Source organism: Balaenoptera musculus, chromosome 6, assembly GCF_009873245.2.
Source record: "Balaenoptera musculus isolate JJ_BM4_2016_0621 chromosome 6, mBalMus1.pri.v3, whole genome shotgun sequence".
NCBI lineage: Eukaryota > Metazoa > Chordata > Mammalia > Artiodactyla > Balaenopteridae > Balaenoptera > Balaenoptera musculus.
Window position 1 is genome coordinate 82158554 of NC_045790.1, and position 16886 is coordinate 82175439.

Sequence of the window (16886 nt, forward strand, 5' to 3'; positions counted from 1 at the left end):
CACAGAGGAAGCTGACATGTCATCCTGGGGTACACGGAAGCAGGGGGAGCTGAGGATTTTGGCTCAGAAGGCATCCTGGGAGCTGAGCCTTGCAAAGGTTTCAGCAAGCAGGGCCAGTGGGAAGGGCATTCTTGGATCAGATCATCATTTCAGACAACCAGGGTCCACTGATCATACATCCTGGCCCATCAGCTGCTGGTGTCTCCTTTCCTCCGTGACTCGTCGTTCCTACCACCTGCTAATTACCTCATTTCCTTTAGAGGCTCTGATTATCATCTACACCCCTGGCTGAAGTCCTCCAAAATGTGCTGGGGCCACCCGAGCTCCTCTCCTCCGGTTTGCCCAGGTCACTTGCCCAGCGGGATGGCTTCCCAGGCTCCCCTCTCTGCTGCTCAAAGAGAATGACGACTCCATGGAATTACAACAGGGACATAGAAGAGACAAGTGGAGAGCATATAGGGAGGTTGGGACTCCACTAGTCACTCAGTGAACAGTGACCGAGGGCCTACTATGTGCTGGGCACTGTGTGGGTTGGAGGGCACCATGGGATGAATAAGGTGACCATCAGCCCACCAAGAGTATATAGGCTAATGGCGGAGCCAACGCCAGAATAAAAACAACTCTAAATGCAGGAATACAAGTTCCTTGAGGGAGGTTATGGATAAAGTCTGCGAGGTTCAAGAGGGCAGGCACAGCTAGCTGGGGGACATCAGCAAAGGCTCTTGGAGAAAGGGGCATTGAGAATGGCCTTAAAGGAGGGACAGGGTTTGAACGAGTGAAGCAGAAAGGAAAGAGCATTCCAGGTGGCAGGGACAGGATGAGCAAAGGCAGAGCAGAGGGAAAGCACTGTGTGCCCGGGGAACTGAAAGTAGCCCCACCAAGACTGGCAGCCAGAGTTGAGGCTGATCAGAGTAGGGGAACCAGGTAATAGAGGCTTTGGATGCAGGGTAAGGAGCTGTAAATCTCCAGCTAGGGGTTTGGGGCCATGGCAAGTTGGAGGGGAAGAGAGACACAGAGTAGTGCTTGGTGAAGGAAGTTGTGGAGATCGTCTTGCCTGGCCCCTGACGGTGTGCAAGGGACTCTCACTCCCAGCAAGGCTCCCTCAGTATTTTAGGTTCTACCCACAGGGCCTCCAGCCTTGATCAGGCTAACTCATGGGTACCCTGCATTTTCTCCTTTGGTACAAGGCCCTTGCTGAGATGCTCAAGGTGAACAAGGTGTTGAAGACACTGAACGTGGAATCCAACTTCATTTCTGGAGCCGGGATCCTGCGCCTGGTGGAAGCTCTTCCATACAACACTTCTCTGGTGGAACTGAAGATCGATAACCAGGTAAGATGGGCGAAGGTCTCCTTGTGTCCTTCACTTGATGCTCACCATTCTGTACTTTCCCGCTTGCTGCCGTATGGACTAGATGCTGCTGGACAGAGCAGATGCTGCTGCTTATAAAAGCACCAGAGCCCAGCTTTAAGGGGCCTCCAAGGTTGTCCAGTCCACACCCTCCACCATGCTCACCTTCCTTCTTCATCATTCCCACCAAGTGCTCCTCCACCTTCTGCTTGGATACCCCTAGCGATGGGGAGCTCACTCCTTACCGAGATCACCCCTTTCATTCTTAGTGAGAATATCCTTCCTTACATCCAGTAGAAATCAGCTCCCTATAAGTGCTGTTTGTTGAGTTTAACTCTGTTCTGTGCTGCACACAGGACACATCTGGTGCACAGGTTTTATAAACCATTGGAGTCTTCCTCACTAGGCTAAACGTCCCCATTTTCATGAGTCACCCCCCCCAACACACACACACATACTCAATGGGCTTTTGGGTCTCCTTACCATGAAGGTTATTCACTGGGCAAATTCTAGTTTGCCTTTATCCTTACAGGGTTATCATTCCTCTGTACCTTCTGTGGTTCAGTCATTTATTTTCAGGGCAACTCTTTCAGTTCCAACTTTCTAAGACAATGCTAATAAGGGTATCTTGTATGTTGCATGTGTTGAGGGTGTCCTGGGGGGCAGGCTCTGTGCTGTGCACCTTATACACATCATCTCTGATCTTCCCAACAACTCTGCAGGATATGGGTGTTATCAGTCTCAGTTTGCAGAAGAGAAAACAGCTCAGAGAAGCTGAAGGCAAGCAGCTTTCTCAGGGCTGCCAACTGAGCGCTTGCGGAAGCAGGATTTGAATGCAGGTCTCTGACTGTAAAGCCCACACTCCCTCCAGTACACCGTGTCGCTCCCAGTGCTAAAATGCTTTCTTCTTTATGGTTTATGGATAGGGAACTTGGGCGTTTTTTCCCCTACATGAAAACGTTTGCTGAATGGTCATATACATATATATATATATATATATATATATATATAGGAAAAAGATTGGGTGGAAGTATAACAAAATTGTAAACACTGGTTGTCCCTGAATGAGATTATCTCTACTTTTTTATCCTTATTGAAAAATACTACAAACATATAGAAAAGTGCGTAGAAGTTAAATGCACAGCTTAATGAGTCATGATAGGCAGGTAACCTTGGCCAAGAACTAAAGCATCACCAGCTTCCAGAAGACTTTGATGGTCCCCTCCCAATCATAAACCTTCAAAACTCTTCACAGTTTGCTCCCTACTTACTGTCACGCCTCCATGTCTTAGCTCTTGCTTTTCTCTCCCCCTGGAATGTCATCCCCTGCCCCTCTACCCCTTCTCTGCCTAGAGAAATCCTCCTCTTCCTTCTGGATTCAGTTGAAGCCTCTCTTTCTCCTAGTGGTTCTAGAGCCAGCTTGAACCAGCATGCTGGAGCTGACTGTACACATCCCTTCTCAATTCCACTTGAGTGATGGCACGCTGGTACCTTGAAGTCACTCCTAGTGAGAGTATTTACACTGTGGAAATTGGCAAACACTACAAATCCAACCTTTTTGTTTGTTTGTTTGTTTTTTCCCAAGAGCCAGCATATCACCGCCTTCTCCCTTCAGCCTGCCACAGGGCCTCTAAGCCTCCCCCCAAGAGACTTAGGTGCTCCTTCCCTGTGTTCTCCTAGCACCTCAGCTTCCCTGTGAGGTTCTCAGAAGATAGTGCAGTGTCTGAGTCATGTCCATATCCTATTACCCGGCTCAGAACTTGGCCCTGCAGTGGCACTTTATAAGCAGGGCTGCCCTGGATATTTGTATATGTTGTTCACTGCCCAATGAGGAGGCAGGGGGCAAAATCCAACCCATACTCTGCTCTCCAAAACTTGGTATGGGGCTTTATTCACCCAGAGAAGGCACTTTTCTCTAATTCATATGAAGAGGCCACATCAGCCCGCAGCAGCCCTGTCATGTGAGTTTGCTGCATCCAACACCTTCCATTTCTCATATGCCAGTGGCCTACGGTTGCATCACCCGTTCCCAGCCCCCCTCACTTCCACCCTTTCTTCCATTGCTGACCCTGCTTTATCGCAGGCAGATCAGATGGAACAAAGGCATGTAGCAGGCTTGGCAGCAGCCCTGGGCCAGGCCCTGGGATTGGCCACTCATGTGACTCCAGGCCTACCCGGGCAGGGAGTCAGGATCTACCCAGTGTCAGCTGAAACCTGAGTCCCGGGGCAGAACGTTGGCCAAAGATGACCCAGCGCACTGGCCTCAGGTCATTGCAGCGGCAGCTTACGGGGAGTGAGCTGCCCACTACTCCTCCCAGTGCTGTCTCCCCAGAGCCAGTGCTGACCATCACCCTCACCCTGGCTAAACACCCTGTGCGAGGACGTTCGCTTCCCTGAGCCTGTTTCCTCGTTTGTCAAATGGGGATAGTAAGAATCTCTACTTCTAAGGAGATAAGAGATGCAAACTATGAAGCTGTTCACTTTTATAATTACTCGGAAGGTGACTTAGGGAGTTTACACATTATTCTAAGAGTTAATGTACTGAGCAGGTACCATATATCCATTATCTCATTTAATGCTTGCAAAGACTCTTTGTGAGTAGGTGTCACAACCCACCCCAGTATTGTAGATGAGGAAACTGAGGCCCAGGCAGGCTCTGTACCCTGCCTGAGGTCGCACAGTAAGTAAGTAACAGAGGCAAGATTCGAACCCACGTCTTTGTGACTCTAAAGTCCATGAACTGTGCCTGTCTGGGCTCTTGAATCCTACTGTAGTTGTGTGTGGGTCTTGGATTTTCTCAGCTGTCCCTTTCCCTTGGTGCCAGGCCAAAGCATTGGTCACCATCTGCCCCCACCCCATCCCAGAAGCATCTTTCTTCAGTTCATCTCAGTGTTTGATAAGTGCCTGCTGTACCCCAGGGCTATGCTGGGCTCTGTGTGTGAATGAGGCTCTGGCTCTGCCCTCTAGGGATTCCACACTGGATAAGAAGACAGACAAGTGTACAGCTGACCATCCAACCGGGTGCCCCAGCAAGCCACAGACAGTGGGCCACTGGGGGGAGAAATCTCAGTCAGGAGCAGGCATCAGGGAGGGCTTCTTGGAGGAGGTGGAATTTGAGATAAACCCATAGGGTGGACAGTATCTCAGAGGGTGGCCACGGCCTCAGGTGCAGGGAACCACACAAACAGAGAAGGAGAGGGGGAAGCCGTGGAGCCCATCCAAACTAAACTAGATTAATGGGACCGCCAGAGGAAAGCAAAAAAAGGAGTTAGGAGCCCAAAGGGCTCTGAATGGGTGGTTTGAGGGAAAGTGGGCTGTGGGCTGTTATCAGCACCAGTCAGAGTCATGCTCTGCAAAGATGGTTCCCGGCTGGATAGGAGAGGATTGGGGGCGGGGCGAGGCCATCCGGGCCCAGGAGACCAGAGGGGGCTCTGACCGCCCAGATGCAGGGGGCCTGTGGGGAGGTGCTGCAGGGGGCCTGTGGGGAGGTGCTCCTGGGAGCCTGGAGTCTAGAGACTGGACTGGGGCCTGGTGGGGGAGGGGTGGGCTGAGGGAAGTCTGGGGAGGGGGCTCTGCTGGCCCGGGCTAGGGGACGCCACCTGCACCTCTCGCAGTGTGCCGGGAGGCCTGGGCTCTGGGCGGCGTGGCAAAGAGGAGGTGGTGAGTGGCGCTGGATTTATTCCTCATCCTTGGTTAGTCACCAGGGTCTCCGGAGGCCGCAGCTTTCTCCTCAGCCCCTGCACCTGCACCCTGTGTCAGAGTCTCTGTCCTCCTTTCTCCTTATACGGCCAAAGAAAGGGACTTGGGGCATTCTGCCCGGGGTGACACGGAGCCTTGCAGGCTGGCTCGGGACACAAATTCAGGAGTAGGACTCTGGGGCGGTTTATTTACTCAGCCAGGCTCTCTTTACCTCCAGACCATGTTCTCTTGCCGCCTGGAGTTGCCCTGGGATGGCAGTGAGGCTGGGGTGGGAGGTGGCGGCTGACCGCAGCCCAGGGCGCTGAGACACACCTAGTCTAGCCCTCCTTTTACCCCTCGGTGGGGAAACCGAGGGTCAGAGAAGGGACAGGGTGGGCCAAGGTCATGGGTCTAGTTAGTGTCAGAGCTGGGCTGGAACTGAGGAGCCCAGCTTCCAGACAGGCTGCATTTATGGAAGGACAGGAGAGACCCTCCCAGCGCCCAGGAAGCAGGCAGTACACACGGGGTGCCTGCAGGCCCCGTACATCCCCGCCAGCCCTATGCAAACGGTGGGGCGGCTCTCTGCCCGTCTTGATTCACCCTCCTCCCCAGCACCCCCCAGCTCCCTCCAGCAGGCCCTTCCTAGGACCCTCAGGGCGTGGGGCACTCCCCCTGCCCCTCAGCACAGATGAGGCCTGAAAACAGGACCCCTCCCCAATGAAGACACAGGCAACGTGTGGGGGCAATTCGCCGGATTTCTCACTTTTCATTCCAATATTTGACAGTGAGAATGTGCTTCATATTTTGAAAAGACGCTAGAGGAGGTGGATTGGGGTCTCAGACAGTCTCTGTATCATCTGCCAGGCCAAGCCGGCCAGAGCCCAGGGCTGTGCTGGCTCCTTCAAGGACAGGCCTGAGCTCTTCCCAGCCCTTTCCGGAGCCTTGCCAGATAGGCTGGTGGAATCTTACCATCCTCCCTCTGCCTGCCCTAGTCAGCGGTCCAAGCCCCATCTGAACCCACACAAGCTCCAGTGAACTCATAATACCTGGGAGGAGTTCTCTGTCAAGAGTCTCAGCTGCGGTTCTATGCTTGTCCATTTGGATGCTGGGCTGATGTGTCTTCTCAACCTTCCCGGGTTGCTGTGCATTGATCCTGTTCCTATTTTTTCCATTCAATTCAATTCCTTGACCTTGCCCTAGAGATACAGGGTACTGTGTGCTCTCCAAGGGCTCATAGTCTAGGGTAGCATCATCCAACAGAACTTTCTGTGTTGATAGAGATGTTCTGTATCTGCACTGACCAATATGGTAGCCACTAGCCAGTGGCTCTTGCACACTTGAAATGTGCCTAATGCAACTGAGGAACTGAATTTTAAATTTTATTTAATTTTTAAATGAAGTATAGTTGCTTTGCAATATTATGTTAGTTTCAGGTGTACAACATAGTGATTCAGTATTTTTTTTCTAGATTGGATTTTATTTCTATATATTCTATAATAATACAGTTGAAAATCTTGCCCACTTTCACACTCAATAACTTTAACAATCAGTTCTTCTTAAAATTTTGGCCTAGGAGAACATCTGTATATCCAAACAGATGGGTGTGTGTGTGTGTGTGTGTGTGTGTTTATAACAGAAAGATAAATATGTATAACCTATTATTCCCTGTTTGCCTTGAAAGAGAGTAACCCAAGGGCAAACTCCGTTTTTGTTTCTTGCAAACATCCTACGGTGTGGTGCCCTAAAGTACACTGCCTGAACACTGCTATATTTAAAATAGATAAGCAACAAGGACCTACTGTATAGCACAGGGAACTCCACTCAACACTCTGTAATAACCTAAATGGGAAAAGAATTTGAAAAAGAATAGATACATGCACATGTACAAGTGAACCACTCCGATGCACACCTGAAACCAGCACAACATTTTTAATCAACTACACTCCAGTATAATATGATTCAGTATTTTTATAGATTATACTCCATTATAAGTTATTACAAGATAATGGCTATAATTCCCTGTGCTATACAATATATCCTTGTTGCTTATCTGTTTTATACATAGTAGTTTTTACCTCTTAATCACCTATTCCTATCTTGCCCCTCCCCACTTCCCTCTCCCCTCTGATAACCACTAGTTTGTTTTCTATATCTGTGAGTCTGTTTCTGTTTTGCTATATATATTCATTTGTATTATTTTTTAGATTCCACATAAATTTTATTTAATTTTAATTATTTAAATTTAAAGTTTAAAAAAACCCAAACAATCTGATTTAAAAATGGGCAGAGGATCTGAATAAGAAGACATACAGATGACCAACAGGTACACGAAAAGTTGCTCAACATCACTAATCATCAGGGAAATGCAAACCAAACCACAATGAGCTATCACCTCACACCGTTAGAATGGCTATTATCTTAAAGGTAAGACTTCACAAGTGTTGGCAAGGATGTGGAGAAAAGGGAACCTTGTGCACCACTGGTGGGAATGTAAATTGGTGCAGTCACTATGGAAAACAGTATGGCTATTCCTGAAAAAAATTAAAAATAGAACTACCCTATGATGCAGCAATTTCATTTCTGGGTATTTATCGGAAGAAAATGAAAACACTAATTCAAAAAGATATATGTATCCCCATTTCATTGCAGCGTTATTTATAATAGCCAAGACACAGAAACAACCTAAGTGTCCATTGATGGATGAATGGATAAAGCAAATGTGGTATATACAATGGAATATTATTTAGCCATAAAAAAGGAATGAAATCTTGCCATTTGTGACAACATGGATGGACCTAGAGGGTATTATGTGATGTAAAATAAGTCAGACAGAGAAAAACAGATACCATATGATCTCAGTTATACGTGGAATCTAAGACAAAACAAAAGGCAAAACCGACCAAGCTCACAGATACAGAGAACAGATTGGTGGTTGCCAGAGGTGGGGGGTAAGGAGTGGGTGAAATGGGTGAGGGAGGTCAAAAGGTACAAACTTCCAGTAATACATAAGGCATGGGGGTGTAATGTACAGCATGCTGACTATAGTTAATAACGCTGTATTGCATATTTGAAAGTTGCCAAGACAGTAAATCTTAAAAGTCCTCATTGTAAGAAAAAAACCACTTTTTTTGTATTGATAACTATGTATGGGGATGGATGTTAACTAGACTTATTGTGGTGATCATTCACGATGTATACAAATATCGAATCATTATATTGTATACCTGAAACTAATATAATGTTATGTCAGTTAAAAAAGATTTAAAGTTAAAAAGCCACATGCAGGGCTTCCCTGGTGGCGCAGTGGTTGAGAGTCTGCCTGCCAGTGCAGAGGACACAGGTTCGAGCCCTGGTCTGGGAGGATCCCACATGCCGCGGAGCAACTAGGCCCATGAGCCACAACTACGGAGCCTGCATGTCTGGAGCCTGTGCTCCGCAACAAGAGAGGCCGCGATAGTGAGAGGCCCGCACACCGCGATGAAGAGTGGCCCCCACTTGCCGCAACTAGAGAAAGCCCTCGCACAGAAACGAAGACCCAACACAGCCATAAATAAATAAATAAATAAATAAATAAATAAAAAGCCACATGCAGCTGGTGGCTACTATACTAAACAACACAGGTCTAGTTGGAGAGACAGTTGTGGAGGCAGGTGACCCAGTAATGCAGATGGACTGGCCCGGGAGTAGAGAGGGACATACAGTGGGCCACTTGAGTGTCGAGTGGGGAAGGATGGTTTCCAGGGGTAAGGATCAGGAAAGGCCTTGTGGGGGAGGGGGTATTTGTGATGGGTATTAAAGCACTAAGGATACACCAACAGGTGGGTACGGGAGGGTAGGGGCATTCCACATGGAGGCAGGAGGGCACATGAACATTTAGAAATAGACCTCTGCCTGCACGAGGCACCAGGTACCAGACTCCCCATCCCTGGGGTAACCAGGCTGAGGAAAGACTGAGAGAGGAAATAAGGCAAGGACTAAACTGCAGCACTTGGAGTGCCAGGCTGAAGAGGAGGCGGGGCTTATCCTGTTGGGTTATTGAATGAACTGAGACCCTGCAAGTTGCGCACAAGGCATTGGGAACATAGTAAGCTCTTAATAAATGGCAGCAGTTATTGGCAGTGGGAAGTGATTGGAGGTGGTTGTGTGTTTCTGTTTGCTGCTTCTTTAGATCAATTTGGCAGTCTTGCCATCTTAGCAATATTAAGTCTTCTGATCCGTGAATACGGGATGTTTATATGTTTATTCAGGTCTTCCTTAATGTACAATGCTGTGGTATAGTTTTCAGTGTGCAAGTCTTTACTTCTTTTATTAAATTTATTCCTAAATATTTTTATGTTATTGTAAATGGAATTATTGTCATAATTTTATTTTTGGATTGTTCATGGCTAGTGTATAGAAACACAGCTGGGTTTTGTATATCGATCTTACACCCTGCAAGCTTGCTGAACTTGTTTATTAGCGCTAATAGTTTTTTGTGGATTCCTTAGGATTTTCTAGATACAGTATTGTGTCATCTGCAAATAGAAATAGTTTTGCTTCTTCCTTTCCAATATGGTGACTTTTCTTTCTTTTTCTTACATAACTGAAATCCAAGACAATTTTGTTGTCTTGTTCCTGCTCTGAGGGGGAATGTCTTTAATCATTAAATATGATATTAGCTTGCCTTCTCTGTCTTTTCAAACCTCTTTAAGATTATATTTACTTTTTAATATCTTATTGTACATAAAACTCAAACAATACAGTAAGATACAACAGAACACAAACAAAACAGGAAGATACAAAGAAGAAGACAAAAACTCCCCCAAATTCCACCACCACCAATATGCTCCCAGGCCTTTTCAGTGCATATGCATGTATATGGGAAATAGAGGTAACTTTACATAAATATGACCCGTTTTGTCACTAGGCTTTGTCTACTCAATATTGTGTCATGGCATATTTTCCAGCCTGGAACTGACGACTCGCACCATCATTGTACAGCTGCCCATGTTCTACTATAAAGCTGAACTATCATTTATTTGAGCAACCCCCTCTTGATGAATGTTTGTTTCCCTTTTATCCCCACTTTTATAAATGATACTGATGAATATCCTCATCATATCCTTCCCAACACTGTGTATTATCGTGTTTTCCTTTCCTTTCCTTTTCATCTTTGTCAGATGATCACTATAGATTTGGGGGTAGGGAACTAGCATGATCAGAGTGAGGCTTTAGGAGGCTAACTCTGGCAGTCCCAACTTACTATGTGACCTTAGGCAAATCCTCTTCCCTCTCTGGGCCTGTTTCTTCATTTGTAAATTGCTAAAGGACTGGCTAGCAAACCTGGCTCTGTATTAAAATCACCTGGGGAGTTTTAAAAACCACAGACACCTGAGTATCATAACAGCCAGTGATTCTGATTTAATTAGTATGGGGGATAGCCTGGGCTGTAGGATTTCTAAATCTCCCTGAGACTAGATGATGTGAAGGTTCTTCCTGCTGAAATATTCTAGGAAGGCTGCTGTGAAGCAGTAGAAAGATCTGTTCTTGGTGTCCAGCAGCCCTGGGTTGTTTGAATCTCAGCTCATTCGCTCCTGGCTGTGTGACCTTTCAACTTCTCCAAACTTCCATTGCCCCCCTCCTCCCCGCTCTTGGAGTGGGCGGGGACAGGGAGGTATTAAAGTCCCCGCCCACCGCTCAGGGTTTCTGCAGGTAGAGAAGGTTTAGGTCCTGCACAAATGAGTGAGAGGTGACTGTGTTCTTTTCTTGATCAAAGAGCCAGCCCCTGGGCAACAAAGTGGAAATGGAGATCGTGAGCATGTTGGAAAAAAATGCAACACTTCTCAAATTCGGCTACCACTTCACTCAGCAGGGGCCCCGGCTGCGGGCGTCCAACGCGATGATGAACAACAACGACCTTGGTGAGTGGACATATGTACCCTACCCGCCGCCTGTCATTCTTTCTGCCTGTCATTCTTTCCACCTGTCATGGGAGGTATGGCAGGGACAACTCCACTGCCGCCTTCCCCAAGGGAGTTCTCTTTTTGGGCCTGACTCCCAGTTTTCACGCTGATCCCGTTCCCTTGTTTTCGGTGTTTGCGCCTTGCCTCCCCCCTAGACCCTTGCCTACACGCGAGCGCCCTGCCTGCAGGCGCCGAGGCCAGGCCCTCCTCCCTGCAGGTAGCTCAGCTGAGCACAGGGCTGGACCCAGAGCGCACCCTCAGCGCGTTAGCGGGGTGAAGTGAAATGTGGGAGGCACAAAGCCAACACGGAGTCTCCTCCTCGTCTGAATACCCTTTTTGGAGCCCAGAGTCCTCTCCAGATCATACAGTCTGGCCCAAGCCCCAGATCCCACAGCCACCAACCAGCCCTACTACCCACACCGCAAACCTAGGGGACTTCACGTTGCTTTTAACGTAAAGGTTGAAAATGCTGACTTTATAGTAAAGTAAAACAGGTTACATTTAATCTCAGTTAAAGACATAGGTTGTATTTTTTTCTTAAAAAAAAAAAAAAGAAAAGAAAAGAAAGAAAATGTCGCAGTCTTTCTTAGGAGCAAACACCAAATAGAAATACTAGTCAGTTGAACAAAAACGGAGACCAATCACCGACTTACTTCCAGGTGCTAAGTGTTCTCAAGCTCTGTGCCTAGTTATTTCTCATGTGTATTCCTGCTGGCTGCTTAAAGAACTTGATGGAGTGTCCAAAGCGGAGTATGTCTGATAAAGCTATAGGAAAATAAGAGAAAAAAAACAAGGAAAGGAGTAGGTCTGTTAACTTAATTGATCATTATATTCAGCTGTGAGTTTCCTAGAATCAAGGCAGGGGGAAGACAAACCAAGTTACATTATTCTTGTCACAGAAGAGAAGGAAGCATAATGAGTTTTTTAAAAAGAAGAAAGCTTCTTTCTGGGATTGAATTATGAAATAACTATATTTCTAAAGGACAATGTCTTCAGTGAGTTTTTCATCAAATTCAAACCTGCTCTAAATGTGTTTCTCTTTTTTGTTTCTAACACTCAGTAAAATGCAAGGAGCTTAATACTAAAGCACATCTCAGAGTTCAGGTATGTCACTTCCTGTGATGAATCTGAAGCTAGGTTAATACACGGAAGGCCTAGAAGAATGGGGATGAGTATATAAGTGTATATGCACGAGGCAGGTACTCACAGAACCTATGCATAGATAACCACAGAGCTACTCAATTCAACAAACATTTGTCAAAGTCCTATAGGGCACTGGCTGTTGAAGGTGTAGATTCCTGTTCTTAAGAGGCTATTTATTCATTGCTTACTCCAGCTGCTACTTTTTCTAGAGCTGCAGATCTAAAAAAGTCCATCAAACAAACAAAAACAACAAAAAAACCCACACCAGGTCAGGTGTCCTGGTTTATCTGAAGTGTCCTTATTTGAAATAAAAGAGAGCAAACACAAACAACTACGAATTAGAATTATCATGGTGTAACGGAGGTGATAGCTACATTGAATTGTTGAGGAAGGCCTGCGACCTGGGCTCTGTTGGCCCAGCTGTGATCTGGCTGCAGAACCAGCACTTAAAAGCCTTGAGTTCTTTTCTGATATGCAGTAATCTCACTTTTTTTTTCTCTCTCTCTCAGCTTAGATTAAGCTTCTTATGTGTCCCTCGGTGCCTATCTCAAGGCTAATCCAGCTTTGGTCTTCCAGTGGCAAGATGGCTTGGAGGACTTCTTTCTAGGGACAGAAGCTTCCGGATGACTAGAGTCAGGGGTGCTGTAGGAGGGACCCCAGGGTCAGCTGGAGGCTAGAAGAAATGGCCCTTGAGGACTCTCTGTCCTGAGAGTCTATGATTCCAAAATCCAGGCCCAATTCCTATCACCAGAGACTTGCTGATGTTATGGCAGGAGCCCAGCATGCCAGAGCTGGACGGGACCTCAGGCTCCTCCCTCCAGTTCTCTTCTGGAGAAACTGAGGCCCGGGAGGGACTGCCCTTCTAGACAGTGGCTCAGTCAAGTCACGCCCGTTGTTGGTTGCAGTGAGCACTTTGGGAGCATCTTTTGTTTGCCCAGGACTGTGCGAGGTGACATAAGGGGTAGCAGAAAGCTAGTTCCCTGACTCAAGAACCTTTACAACCTTTTATGGGAGAAGAGACTCAAAGTCATGCCGCCAGATTCAAGAAGGCCTACAAAGTGTATCCGAATAGAGCGAGCAAATGATTTGTGAGGACAGAGGCTGGTTAATCCAAGCATCCTGGTGGGTGTCGGCCTGAGTCAGCCTTGCAAGGAAGAGACGGGTCGTGTGGGAGGTCAGGAGGCCTTCCTGGCAGGGGTGCTGGTGTAGGCAAAGGCAAGGTGGTAGGACCCAGTATGCAGGATAGGAGAGACAGAAAGTTCCGAAAGGATTGAGGAACTATTACTGGGAGTTACACCTGGAAGGAAAAACAGGAGCTCCCAGAGGAGGGAGGGAAGGGCATTCCAAGCAGACGGAACAACATGGGCAAAGGCAGGACGATGAACAGGTATATGGGGTGTTCACGGGAAGGGGGCTGGGTAGGTGTGGGAGGCTGTGAGCCAAAGGCCTTTAACGCCAAGCTCAGGAGTTTGGTGAGGAAAGCAAGTGGGAAGTGGGACCGTGGCAGCTTTCTGGGCAGGAATGACACGTGATTAAAATGGGCCTCTGAGTTACCCCATGGAACTGTGCAGCTATTCCCTTGAGGTTTCCCACAGAAGGAATTAGAGTAGAATCATCCAGGTGACTGCACGCAACAGAGTACTAGTTGGTGAAGTAGGACATCTAGCTTTAAAAGCAAATTTGCACCCATCCGCTAATTTTTGTGAAAGAAACGCTTCTAATTCTGATGGTGCGCCAGCGTCCTCCTGCAAAAGAGAAATCCTGACTTTCTTTCCAACACAGTATTTTCATCCTGCTCTTGATGCTCTGAGGAAGCAGACAGGCTTCCATGTTTCTCAGCTGAATATGTTTGTCATAAAAGCCTCCTGCCGGCCCCGGTCCAGCCACCGTGGTTGTTACCGTGTCTGCTGCTGCGGCCTGGCAGCGGCGGGCAAGCTCCGTGCGGACGGAGAGGGCCTCTCCGATTTCCTTCTCACTCCAGCCTACCTCTGTGCTGGCTCCTGGCCCACTGCCGGGTCTGCGGGACCTGGGCTTTGCTTGCCTGCGAGGCAGGTGGGCTTTTCCTTGGGAGACATTTAATCCCTAAGGCCATGGGTCAGCCCTGCCCAGGACCCATCCTGACTGGCATGTCTTTGGTCCTTCCCAGCCTTTGCCCTGGGCTCTTAACAGAGTGTTCTATGGGAGAGAGCGGGGTGCCAGGGTGAGGGGGGTGTCAGGGAGGAGCCGAGGACCCCCATCTCTCTTTTCCCATGGTGACACACCTCAGACGACTCCTATCTCCACACTATTTATAGCTGAGAGCCAGGCTGGCACTCAGGCACTCAGGTCCTGTAAATCTGCCACTGAAACTCTCTTCACTTAATGAAATCTGAATTGCAGCCTCCAGGTTAAGACAGTTGTGTGGTACAGTAACATGTTTAAAAGCAGAAAACATCCCTTCCTGGGAAAGTCACTTTTTTACTATACTCTCAAGGAAGACCTTTCTAACAGGCACCCCAGACACAGCACATACACCCCAAATCAATTTCATCATCTTCCCCCAAAACCATCTTGGGAAAGGGCACTACTTTCCTCACAGCCATTCAAGCCAGAAATCTTTACCTCTCTCTGTGCACTACCCCCAGCCCAGCCAGCCACCTCCTCACCAGCCACCTTGCCCTGCCTTTTGTCAAGCCCTCATCACATTTACCGGGCGCCCTGAAACGTCCTCGGGCCCTGCAGCTCCTCTAGCTCCTCCAGGGTGGGCATCTCACGCAGCGCTCATCCCAAAGCTTGTCCCACCACTCTGCTTAGAACCCTTTCCGTGTTCCCACTGCTCTCAGGTTAAATTCCTCGACATGGCTTCTAAGTCCCTTAGTAATCGTAGCTGATACTTACATGGCACTTACTGCGTGCCAGGCCTGCTCTGAACACTTCAATCTTACTAACTCCTGTAACGTTCCCTACAACCAGCTGAGGCAGGTGCTGTCGTCATCCCCATCCTACAGTAAGGAGACAGAGGCCTAGAGAAGTAGGTAAGGTTACCCGCTGTCCATGGGCGGAAGTAGGACTGGACCCAGCAGTCTGGCCCCAGAACCTGTGCTCTCCACCTCCTCTCTGGGTGAGGCCCTGCCAGACTCATCTCTTGACACCACAACAAGCCATCCTCTTGCCCTACTGGTACCAACTGGTCCAGGTAGCTTGAGTACCTCCCAGTGACCCAGGCAAAAGCCTCCCTTTAGAGGACTGTTACTCCTAATGCTCCCCGTACTTTCCCACCATCTATCCCTTTATCGTTTAAGATTCAGTGTTCAACTTACCCGCCGTCCTTGGAAAATCTGACCGCTTCGTTGATTGTGCCTCTCATACTTGATAGAGATCTACCAGGGTACTTGTGATGTTTTATCAGATTTCTTGTAGGTATATCTTGGTCCCCTGTTAATCTTTATTTCTGGTACCTGTGCTTGGCACATCATAGCACTCAGTCAATGCTGTTGAATATAAAGGAATATAAAATGCTCCCCAAGGACATGATGGAGGTGTAAAGCTTGGTGGGAAGTGTTGGAGGGAGCTCAAGCCTCGAATGGGGGTTGGTCCAGATGACTCGAGATTCCTTCCGACTCTGACAATAAACGAGTCTCTGGCAGTTGCAATGATAAGCAACGTGGAGGAGTTTGCTTTAATGAATGTAAAAAGCAGGTTGATTTGAAGAAGGATATTGGGAGACCTGGCTTCTGCTCCCAGTTGCGTCTCTTATTCACTGTGACTTGAGGCAAGTTACTTCCCTCTTGGCCTCAATTTCCTTCATTATTAAAATGGAAAGAAAAAAAAAAAACCTGAATAAGTGGGTGCCTTTCCCTTCTCCCCATCCAGTCCCTGTAAAAGCCAGTGGCAGGGGAACCCTGCACAGATGCAGCCCAGTGTGCATACTGAGGGCAGGTAGGGGGAGACTGCACGGGGTTCCTTTTCTGTACCGTGAGCCGCTAGCTGGGGACTCAGGTTCCTGGCTCTGCTGCTTGCTCTCAGGGACCCTGGCTCCCTTCTCTTCTCCAGGGGAAAGGAGCTAGTCCTCCTTGTGAGAACCAGATGAGATGTGGGTATGTAAAGCCTACATAGACAGGGCCGGATTGTACTGAGGGAGGCGCTGGACCGAGGCTCCAGATGAGTCACAAGCCTTGGTTCCGTCTGGTACCGGCTTTATCATTTTGTTCCCTGCCATACTTTCCTCATCCATAACATGGCAATGGTGACAACACTGACACCCCAGAATTGTCAGAGGGGCTCCAATGAGGGCTTGAGTGCAAAAGGGGTGTAATGCTTGTTCAGCTAACGTGGAGATGCTGTCAAGCCTGGCTCATGTAAACCCTCTGGTCACTCTGGGCAAACTTCTGCTCTTTGGGCTTTGGTTTTTGTTCCCCCCCATCTTCCCCCAAGCTGTTGGACATTCTGATGGTCTCCAGAAATCTGGCCAGACACACTGTCTTCTCTCCAGGAGACTGCCCACTGATTTGCATTCATTGTTCTTTCGAGGGGGGTGGAGGGGAGGGGAGGAGCTCAGGCAAAGGCTAAACTCTAGGCCCCAGACTGGGCAGCCTGTGTGCCCCTGCGCCCCTCCACACCAGCTCCTAGCCTCAGTTCGGTTCTTGTTGCAGCCCGTAAGCATCCATCTGAGGTCTGCCTGCTCAGCTCAGGAACTGGAAGACATCTAAGTATAGACAGACTTTTTTCCTCTCGCAATAGCTTCCTGTCTCTGCCACACCGGCAGCCCCCTTGACTGCCACCTACTGGCTCTACA

At 48.2% G+C, this 16886-nt stretch overlaps 1 protein-coding gene across 6 annotated transcripts in view; it reads left to right on the top strand.

The window, feature by feature from the left end:
• The window catches only part of TMOD1 (tropomodulin 1), a 102996-nt gene that overhangs the window by 60316 nt on the left and 25794 nt on the right, over positions 1–16886 (top strand). For 4 of the 6 annotated variants that reach the window (XM_036854384.1, XM_036854383.1, XM_036854389.1 and 1 more), the window contains exons 8-9: positions 1188–1331; positions 10783–10927. In XM_036854384.1, the coding sequence (XP_036710279.1) occupies positions 1188–1331; positions 10783–10927 (289 nt within the window). Of the gene's footprint in view, positions 1–1187; positions 1332–10782; positions 10928–11124; positions 11480–16886 lie in introns of those variants that run through there. The other 2 variants (XM_036854386.1, XM_036854388.1) reach the window with 2 other exon arrangements.